Source organism: Psammomys obesus, unplaced genomic scaffold, assembly GCF_907164565.1.
Source record: "Psammomys obesus unplaced genomic scaffold, mPsaObe1.curated_primary_1811, whole genome shotgun sequence".
Lineage (NCBI taxonomy): Eukaryota > Metazoa > Chordata > Mammalia > Rodentia > Muridae > Psammomys > Psammomys obesus.
In genome coordinates, this window is record NW_026596051.1 from 15,074,735 (window position 1) to 15,085,431 (window position 10,697).

The following is a 10,697-nucleotide window of genomic DNA, read 5'->3' on the forward strand; positions in this document are numbered from 1 at the left end:
CCTGGCGCAGAAGAGAAAATGGGGTGTTGGCTGAAGGTCCCTGGTGGCTCTGGAGGTTTGTAGCCTCCTGGCCTGGTCTCGCAGACTCCTAAAGGGCTTTTCTGTCATCAGTATCTTCCCAGAAGGACTAGCCATTGTCTGTAGCCTGAGCTTCCAGACAACAACCAACATACACATTTGTGCACCAACTGGTAGACAAAGAAACCCTGTCCTGCCCTCCAAAATGAATCTTGCAGGGGAACCCCAGACTCAAACCCCAGAGCAAAGCTCACGAGCCACTTAGGGGCCCATCTGACACATCTGTTTGTGGCTACCCAGTTTGAACCTCACTTATTCTCCAAGGAATAGAGGAGAATGTTCTCTGTGGAGAAAGTGTCTCTCAGTGGGAATGAGCTGGGTGACAGCAGTGCTCTGGGGAGCCACTTGTACCCCACAAAGCCTCTCAGAAAAGCTGCCGTGGCTTGGTTAGCCCAGCTAGAGCAGTGTCTCATGTGATTCTGATAGGACCTGCCTCCTTCACACAGGTCTTTTGGGCCCATGCTTATTATATCCCTCTGGACTCTTCCTGGGTGACAAAGCCCCAGACAGATGCCATCTCCAAGTCCCTTAAACTCCATGGATAGGAAAGAGCATGAGGCTTGAAAATAAGCCCACTTATTGGACCAGCTGCCCCTCGCCCTGGGAGGAACAACTTCAACATTTCAGATCACTCTGTAGTTCCATCTCTTTGGGCTTCCGTTTCCTCTTCAGCTAAATGGGAGCTGGGCTGTTGTGTTTAGTGAAATGACACACTAACACCCATGGAAGTAATCTGTCCCCTCTGCTGTGGCATCTCATATTCTGGACACCACTCACCTTGTTATTCCTGGGCCCAAACCCCACCCTCCTACCCCTGCTAATGCCAGCATCCCATCCCAATGGAGAAGGCCTTGTCTTCCCAGCCTTCTGTCCTTTGTCCAGCCAAGCCCCAACAGGCTGCCCCCACAAGCCCTCCCCACACCAAGACACTCCAGAAGACTTGAAGAACAAGAGTGGGTTCTTTATTATTTCAGTTATCTTTCTTTTTAAAAAAGGTACTCCTTCAGTATAAAAAATAAATATATTAAATATAACATTGAATAAATAAAAATAATCTGTCAGTATGAAACATTCCCACAGGGTACATTCATCAAAGAGGAATTTGTCACCCAAGGCCAAGCCCCTTCCAATGCAAAGGAAAGGGGGTTAAGATCAGAGGCCCCATGGGCTGAACCAGCAGTGCAGAGGAGAGCCTGGGCCAGGACTGGGGAACCATTCGAATGCAGACAGCCATACCATTGCACTTCCGAAGCCACTACCATGCCAGATTTTGGGGTGCTGGGCCACATGCCTTGTCTGCTCCAGAGAGCCAGCAAAGCAGGGCCGGGTTGCTTGAGTCAAGATCAAGGACAAAGAAGGAGACAAGGACAGGGAGGAGAGAGCAGTAAACGTTCAGTGCTTCCAGGTTTGAAAGTTTTAAATAATAAATAAAGACCCCTATGCTTGTCTCTTGATAAAAAATGCCCATCCCTCCTCCTCTGGCCCAGGTACACTACCCATCATGCTAGGTGGAGGTCAACCCTAGCAGGCATGGATGTCAAGGTGCACAGTTGCCTCCCCCTAGGTTTTTGGCCCAAAGGCTCCAGGATTCTAGGAAGCTGTGCAACACGGCTCTGAACTGTTGGAGTCAGACGTAGGCAGGTGGTTGCGTTGTGGAGCTGGGGGCTGTGCGCAGAGAAAGAGTCCATTGGTCCCTGAGCCTTCAAAGCTGCCAGGTTGGGCGGAGCCCGGGGAGTCCATGTCCATCGGGATGTGAATGGCAAGACTCAGCAGGCCCCAGGCTGTGGGATCATCTTGGCTTTTAGACAAGTTGCCTCTCTCGCTTCTCAGCTTGTGGAAGGACAGCCAGTCCCGGGCTGAGCCTGACGCAGCGGCAGGAGAATGGTGTTGCATGCTAGTCTCCTTGCTGCATCCATGCTTCCAGGCCTTTCCTCTAAGGGCCCGCTCACCTGCCGTCCAGGTAAAGTGCTTAGAGAATGACAGAGAAAGGCGCAAAAGCGTACGAAGCAGAGTACCGCAGCTGAACTGCTAAGGACCGCCCTGCTTCCAGGCTGAGAAGCAGCTAGTGCTGGGCCCAGCTTGGCTGCCTTCCTCCCTACCCTGCTCCCAGATCGAGGGCGTTCCCCTGCTTGCCTGGCCGCCGCACAAAGGAGAGATCAGATCGGATTCCCTGCCTGGGAGCCCAGACATGGGCGGGAGTGGGAAGGCAGCGATGAAGCAAGGACCACAGCTTCCTGGTCTGCGTCCCAGGCGTCTCCGGCCTTGCTCTCCCCCTCTCTGGGGCACTGGGCAGTCGTTCAGACCCACTTCAGGGCCCGTACTGCCCCAACTTCCTGCACTCACCCTCTGTGGGTGTTCAGGCCACCCTAGGAGCTTCTATGCTGGGTGCCGGGTCAGGATGTCTCAGTGCTCAGCTGCTCTTTGAGGAAGAAAGAATCATCAGCTCAGCCCAGAGTTCCAGAGCCATTCAATATGAACGGTGCATAGCTGGAGTCCAGGGGGCGCCAGAGAGCACAGTGGGACAAAACAACAACAAACTGCTCCTCCCACCCCCTTGGAGACCAGAAAGAGGAGGAAAAAAAATCCACTCCACAAACTGGCCCAGCGGCTTCTGGGAGACCCTGATACCCAGGGGAGCCAGCCAGCTCTCTGCTCTTGACCCTTCTCTCGGCTTCATCCATTAGCTGTACCAGTAATATCATCAGCTCTGAGACCAGGCCCCACGAGGTGAGACTTAGCCCTGGCTCCCACGTAAGGAGCCTCATACTAGTTTGGGGAATTAAACTTTGCCACTTAAAGCACCAATAAGTTAACATAAATAGAACATAGTAATAAATAGACAGCAGCAGTGGGTCAGCCACAGCACTCTGGGTCTCTAGCTTCCTTGAGACCCTAACATCAAGTTCTGCTTCTCCATGCTCTAGGGACCCAAGACAGCCCTCTGGTCCCCCTCAAGTACCTTTGTGTGACCTCCAGGGCCTCAGATATGACCTTCTACTCTAGGCGACCTGTCTGTCTGCTCAGGACCACCTGTTCTCAGGGGTTGAGAAGCAGATGAAATCTTCATTGCCCCAGCAATGGCTGCCTTGCTCGCTCCCTGGCTCCTGAACAGTTATAGATCCTTCCTTGGGAGGATTCTGGGAACCTGCTGAACCACCTCACCTGCCTTTGCAACCTGCCTCTTCCCATCTGCACACACCCCACCTCTAGGTCCACCTGGGGGGAAACTGCAAAAAAGAGAATGAACCCAAGAGGCTTTGACAGATTTTTGTCCCTGTCTGGGCTCTTCCTTTCCAGACCTGGAGTTGGCCTCTATGCTTCCCTAAGAGCCTGAACACCAGTCACCTTCTAGAATCTTCCACCTGACAATCCCTAAGCCTGAACTCTCTAATCAAACCCAAGAGAAGATACATTCCATCCCAGGATGGCCTCTCTTTCTTCTACCCACAAAACTTCAAAAAGACAAGGAGTCCTTCTAGATCCCAGTCCCCCTGGCCTGCCCACATCTCAACCAAGCTTTCCAAAGTCTCTCTAAGGGACAGCAAGATGGCGGTCGCTCTATGGGGGGCCAGGAGACCCACCAGACCTTTCGCTGTCTGCTGTAGACAACTCGTGCCGCTTGTTCACACAGTAGTGAGCAAGGGCTGAGTGAGTTAGTGGGGCAGAAATCTCATGCCCACAGCACCTCCTCAGTCCAACACTCTCCTTGCTGTTTCTAGCTGGCGCTGAGCTGTATGGAGGCCCTGCCTTTTGGAAGTTTCATCTTTGCCAGACTCTCTCACGGCCCAAGCCAGAGTGCAGCGAGTGGCTGGGATCCCCGGGGTCTGCCAGCAGGCCCCCTGTGAACATTTAACAATGCCCTGAATCCCAGCACATTTTGAGACGCCCCCTCCCCACATCTGGATCCCGTTACTGGGATCCCTCAGTCCGTGGCATTCTCAAGACCTCCAGTCTAGAAGGCCTGGGCCACCACACTAATGACTTGCTTGTACGTCCCTAGGAGCTGGCAGCCCGCCTTTTTCTTTTGGAAGATCTCTTTGCTGGAGGTGTCGGGGGCGTACGTCACGTCCACGTGGCCGATGTGGTACTTGTTGCACAGGCGACAGAGCACATTGTTGAGGAGGCCTCGCATGACGTCGATAGTGGCGTTGAGTTTGCCATGGAGGCTCAGGGCGTTGGGGTTGAGGACCTTCTGATCCCGGGTGACGTTGCCCAGGGAGGCACCCAGGTACGCGACCATCCGATACAGCTCCACCAACTTGCTCTTCTCTGTCCCGTTGGCGTGGAAAGGTGGGAAATCTGTCATGTTAGGCCCACACAGCTTGTCCAGGTTGTTGGGAAATGGCTCCCCTTGAGCTGTGTACTGAAGAACAGAAGAGAGGTGACACGGGAGTCAGGGTGAGTGTCCAGTCACCACCACCCCTTAGGACAAGCTCTTTCACCTCACTTTCCCCACCTGTAACATGGGACTCAACTTATTGCCCTGTAGGCAACTAGAATCATGAGTCAGCAGTTATCAGCCGGGTGAACTCACTCATCAAGGTCACCGTGACATAAATGGGTAGAGAGGAAATGCGGCATTTCCCAGGTGTCACCTCAGCTAGAACACCCCACACACTTGCACTTTCACCTCAGCCTCTTCCTGGGCACCCCACTGTTTTCAGTGATATCTCCCTGTCCACTCACTGTGAATCTTCTCCTGTGGCCCCCTGAGCCGGGAGCAAGACTAAAAGGACAGTGCCCACCTCTCGCCCCAGCTTCCCCTCTCCTCCTCACTCACGGGAGACCTCGGAAGAGCACAGGCTAGGGTGTGGGGAGGAAGCATGGGGTGCATGGGCTTGCCTGAACCAGGCCCCTCCCCGTGTGCTCTTTCAGCTCCTAAGGGCCCCCTCCAGCCCAGGAAGCTTCCCCCTTCCTCAGCACCCCAGGAAAGAAACTTACATAGGAGATGAAGAGGGCATTGGCACTGCCATTGAGCTGAGCCAGTTGATTCTTAATCTGGTGCATGAGGTTGCCATGACATGGGTGGCGTGTGGCACAGGTGGCGTTAACGGGGGTGATGGGAAGGGGGCTCCCAGCCCCGTGTTTCCAGTGCAGAACCAGCAGTAAGGGCACAACCCCTGGGAAGAGACAAGAGTGATAAATGGAAAGGCAGGAAGCCCGGGTGAGGCTCAGGGAACATTGCATGGGGATTGGAGAGGAGGAGGGGAGCGGGGTGGGCAGCTCATCTGTCCTCACTCTCCATCTGCCTGTAGTTGCACTGCTCTGCTGCGGTCCCCCCCCCCCCCCCGCCCCCCCCCCCCCCCCGCTACTCCGTCTCTAGGTCTCTCTCCCCAGTTCTCTCTGCTTTCTCTTGCTTTCCCTGGCCTTGGTTTCCCCATCTGTGCCATTGCCTTGAGTGGAAAAGAAAGGTATCAGGACAGGAGGCATTTGCATCATCTAGAAGCTGGGCCCAGGGTGCCACTCAGCCATCTAGCTCTGTCCCTCCTGGTACCGTAGATGGATGCTATCAGGTCCAGCCTAGGGGAAGAGAAAGGAAGCCTGTCTCTCCCCTCCCTGGATGGGCCAGATTCTTAGCTTATGTAGTGTTCATTGGCCCATTGCAGCCTAGCACTCCAAGCTGGACCCCTTGTGGACCAGGCTGGGGGCTGAGGTCTCTGCTGACCCTCTCTTCTCAAACCTGCCACTTGAGTCTGGCTCCCAGTTGCCTCTAAACTTCCCTCAATGAGGCTAGTCCCTTTCGGAGAACTTTTCACCTGTTTGCCCTGTAGGTCCCCACTCTCCATCCAAACCATCTTTCAACCCCACTTCCTACAGCTCCCCCAATGCCAACACACACACACACACACACACACACACACACACACACACACACACACACACACACACACACACCAACTCCACACACTTTGGAATTAGAGGAAATGGTGCAACCAGGAAAGAGATGAGGGAAAAGGTCGCAGGCGGACACGCGAGGAAAGCGAAAGGTGTCAGGAGAAGCCGGGAGCTGTCCGGGCCTGTCCAGGATCGCCCCTCCCCCGGGGCGCCTGGCTCTCCTTCACTTTCGGCTCCACAGGCCCCCTCACCCCAGCCCAACCTTTCCAACCACCGGCAGAAAACACCAGAAGGTGACAGGGGCTGAAATCAACTCCTAAAGTGAGGCTGGAGACCTCCCACCTGAACTCCCCATGCCGGGACTAAAAAGACCGTAGAACCTTCAGTGCACTCCCCTGGGGACCCTGTTGGCCCCAGCATCCCCAGACAGTGTTAAGCTCCCGGGATGGCTGCGGGGGCACCCATCCCCGCGTCTCACCTCGCGCCAATCACAGCCTTCCAGAGACTAGCAGACGGAAGCGGCACCTGCGCCGGTCCTGGCCGGAGTTTGCAAGCTGCTCCGCCGCCTGCGTCCCTCCCAGGGAGCTGCCCGGGACGCAGTCGGAAAAGAGAAAGCGGAAAGAAAGAAAGAAAAAGAAAAGAGGGAGGGTGAATCCGGGCGACAGCGGAGAAGCGAGGGCAGCGCGGGAGAGCGGCGGGGCGAGCAGAGGAGGCGGCGGAGCGAGGCTGCGCCGCCGGCCGGGTCCCTCGCCGCCAACCTGCTGGCCCCGGCGAGCTGGGCGCGCGGTGCCCGGACCATGTGCGGCGCTCGCTCCCGGCCGCCACCCAGCGCCTCGGGCGGGCCCGGACTGCGCGGGCGCCCCAAGCGTCCGAGTGGTGCGGCGGGCGGGCGGGCGTCCCGCGGGTGCTCGCCCAGCGCCCCAGGCTGCCGGCGCGTCCGCAGCGGGGGGCTCCCAGTCAGCGCCGGACGCTTGGATTTACCTGCGGCCAAGACCTTCATTATGGGCCGGACTCCAGAGGGCCTTGGAGGAGACCTTAGATGCAGGCCGTTTTCAGAAGTTCATGCTCAAATGGGGAATTTGCCTGATTTATATACTGGAGCCTGTGTTGTAAGACAGAGAAACAGCTATATTTAGCCGGGATCCCCAGTCCAGGAAGTGTTTGAGGTGCATCATAGGAAATTATGAATGGAAGAAAGTAAGAGTGAAAGGGGAGGGGGGACGGGTGGGGGAGGGTGGGCAGGGCAGACTCTTTCCTTCTTCTAAGAATTTGATTGATAAAATTATAATGAAGTCTTCAACAACAACAACAACAAAAAGAAGAAGAAGAAAAAAAAAAAACGTCCTGTGGTTTTCCTGAGTGGTTTGCTCTGGGCGTTGTTTGCAGATGGGACGGGTGGGGAGGGGGTCCCAGGGGGGTTCAGACGGGGTCCCCACACTTGTGCCCTTTAGATGTCCACGTTCATCTGGGTTTCGGGAGGGTGGCAACAGACTGGAGGCTGCCTCTGTGGCCCCTGGTAGGGGGCTTTGCGGAGCAGCCAGAGGAGTCGGGCTGGGGTTCCACTGAGAAGCAGTTGCCAGGAAGGGGGCTGGGGCCCTTTTGGACTTTAGACAGTCATAAAGTGGGGCAGACCGTGGACGATGGGAGCCACTTTAATGGTGGCCTTTCTCCAGCCTGCCCATTGCCAGTGGGCAAAAAGAGACTACAAAGAGAGACTGGCACGCTGCCCGTGTGCCAGGGGTCAGGCCCCCCCCTACAGCCATCAGCGTGCGTGCCCCCTTTGTTGACTGGTACCTGTGAGGTTTGGGAAGACACGAGGTTGTGTCTCTTTGGGCAGGCACTTCAGGAAGGTGGCGTGCTGTTCTGAAGGGATCCCCTAAAGCAGAGATCCAGAAAGGCTGGGCAAAATGAGACCCCAGCTTCCTGGGGTACTGAGGAATGCCTGGGGAAATGAGAATGGCCTCCCAGACACTCTTTGAAAGTCCCTCGGTGCTTGGCCTCAGGGGAGGAAGGTGAGTAGGAAGCATTCCCAACAGGTGCTTCTATAGTCTAAAGTAGGGTCCCGACATCTGGTGTGGGTCCTTGCTGGTAGATCAGAGGCTGTCTGGGGGATAGTGGGAAAGAGGAGAGGGTGAAAGGAGACCAGGGTCTCCTCACTAAATAGGAGGCAGTACAGAGAAGCACAAGGCGAGAGAGCCACTGGGTCCTTCCAGATCTGGAGATGTAATCGACCTGGCTACCCTAGCCCAACCTTTCCATCGGACCTAACTCCATATCCAAGCGGGACCGTCAGCTTTCTAAAAGGGTTGCCTGGCCACGGAAGGCTTTGCTCATCCCCAGGCCCCCAGTTCCTGCCTCTCGCCACATCCAGGACCTGCTCAGATGTTCTCCATCCTTCCAGGATGCCTTGTGCCTGCTGCTGTCCCTACCCCACCCCCACTCCACCCCACCCCACCCCGCCCCATCCAGAGTCTTGATCCTTGTGGTCTCTTGGCAGAGCCTTGCATAGAGGAGTGATAAAAACGGCCACTCCCAGCTGGTATTTCCCAGCAGGAGATGTTAGTGACCAGGCTGGCACCCTCTCTTCCGGCACCCAGCACACCTTGTCTCTTCATTGGTGGCTCCATGTGGAGCTTACGGTTAGCATTCACACACTCAGATGTCAAACCACCGGAACTGCTTAGAGTTTGGACTCTAAATCACCTCTAGTCCCACCATCATGTCTTCCAAACAGACATCTGCTGTCTGACTCAGCCTGGCTTCCTTTACATGGGCCCCAAGTCCATCATCCCAGAAACCCATCATGCTCCTCTCTGTCCATCTCCTGTCCCCAACGCTAAGCCCCCTCACTGAGGGCTTCGGTGCCCTAACTGCTCCACGCCTGTGCCTCCCTCTCCTCTACATCCTCCCAGTGGACTTCCAGGCCTTGCACTGCCCTCTGGATCACTAGACCCCACATTGGTCCTATAGCCACCCCCATCCCCTACCCACAGCCATTTAATCTCAGCTTCACCCTACAGGAAACAGGAAGTGGGAACGGGTTCTAGAAGGTTCTGACACTAGGACTTTTTTTTATCTCCACCCCCCCACCTGATGCTCTTTTGTGCCTCAGTTTCCCCTCTCACAATACCTGACTTAGTCCACGTTCCCCCAGTGCTCTGGGCCCCTCGGTACCCCAGGCCCTGCCTCCTGCTCCAGTCCATGTCTGAGCGCCACCTGTGACAGGCCTCTGGGGAGGTGCCAGGAAGGGTCTCCAAGCAGAACTGAGCCTCTGTCTTCTAGCTGCCTGCAACGTGGCTGGCTTCAGCTGGAGTTTGCATCTGTCCCTCCCTCTCTAGCTGCTTCGTGCATTTCCCCTCTTCTCCCTCACACAAGGCATCCTCCCTTCTTGGCTGCCTGTTCCCAGGGTTGTGACCCTGGGCCCCACCCTGGAGTGGCAGCCCCGGCCCAGCCCCTTCCAGCTGTGATTTCATCTGCAGCCTGTCCAGATCCTGCACACTGGGCCTGCTGGGGGTTTGACAGGCTTCAGGATGAGGGGACAGCCAGTTTCCACACAGGGAATCCCTCAGGAGGGATAGGGGGCTGCCATGCCAAGCCCAGGTGCAGTCTGCAGGTGACTGTGTCTTCTCTCCAGGAAGTGACTAGCTTGGAGCCAGGCCTGGAGGCCTAAGCTAATCTGTGCCCTTCCCAGAAGCCCTTGGTGTTCTCTCTTCCATTCACTTCGGTAGATAGGGCCAGTCCACCCCGATTTTTCCCTCGGCTTTCACTCAACATATACAGCTCTCTCCTGGGATATCACAGCTGCTTGTTTTTCACACATGGAAGTTAAGGGGTGTGTAAAGGCCCGTGCAGAAAGGTGCACAAAGGGTTGACATGGGAACCCTGCCCTCCGACTAGCAAACCACAGTGACCCCTCGAGGAGGAAATAAGGACTTCCGGCAGGAAGGGCTCCTCTCGCCCCCCCACCCCGAACCCTGACCTGTTCATTTGGCCTTGGCACCCTCCAAAGGGTCTACCCAGACAGCACTGATCAGGAGGGAGCCCTTGGAGCAGATGCTATTTACTTAAGCATTTTACGCCTTGAAAGCAGTCTGGGCAAAGGTAGGAACTCTGGTGGTTTGAGGCATGTTTGGACTTTGACCTCATTTAGAAGCAGAGATTTGGCTCAGGAAGGTACAGGCTGTGTGACTTTTGGGAAGTGGACACCTCTCATCGTTAATTTTTTCATTTGTAAGAATAATAGCACACGCACACACGAGCGCACACATAGTGGGTTCTTTGGGACGGCCTGGGGTCCAGTATGGTTCCTGGCACCCAGCAAGCCTCTTGTGTGTCAGCATGGACCCTAAAGACTCCTCTGTGAAACAGAAATCTTTGTCCTGTTAGAGATGAAGAAATAGCCACTCCGGAGCCAAGGGCAATGATAGACAGGAGAGGGGCTATTCCTTACCCCACAGTCTGCAGCTTCAGGGGTACCTTAGAGAGATCAGACAGGCTAGAGAGGACTGGTACGGTAACGTGCCTTCCCTGTGTCTCTCTCTCACACACACAGTTTATCACTCAGACTTCCACAACCTGTCATAACCTTACATACACACTTGTCACACCTACACACACACACACACACACACACACACACACACACACACACACACACATGCCATCCCAGTCAAGGCTTGAGCTATGGACAGTTGTTGGCTGGACCTTACCACCCCCAGGAGCTGATTCACCCCCAGACCCCATCTGAGGTGCTCAGCTCAGAGGAATTTGAATCACCAGCTGCC

The 10,697-nt window shown here is 55.5% G+C and overlaps 1 protein-coding gene across 1 annotated transcript; it reads right to left on the minus strand.

Annotated features, from left to right (window-relative positions):
- Nucleotides 1–1,018: 1,018 nt before the first annotated feature.
- Nucleotides 1,019–7,032, minus strand: Lif (LIF interleukin 6 family cytokine). The gene is made up of 3 exons (XM_055623743.1): nt 6,895–7,032; nt 5,020–5,198; nt 1,019–4,441 (listed from the first exon to the last, which is right to left on the minus strand). The coding sequence occupies exons 1-3, from the start codon at nt 6,911–6,913 to the stop codon at nt 4,031–4,033; spliced, it is 609 nt and encodes a 202-aa protein (XP_055479718.1). The 5' UTR covers nt 6,914–7,032; the 3' UTR covers nt 1,019–4,030.
- Between the last annotated feature and the right edge of the window lie 3,665 nt (nt 7,033–10,697).

Coding starts and splice junctions, on each gene's coding strand:
- Lif (XM_055623743.1), bottom strand. Junction 4,442..5,019: donor ATGCCCTCTTCATCTCCTAT/GTAAGTTTCTTT, acceptor TCTGTTCTTCAG/TACACAGCTCAAGGGGAGCC.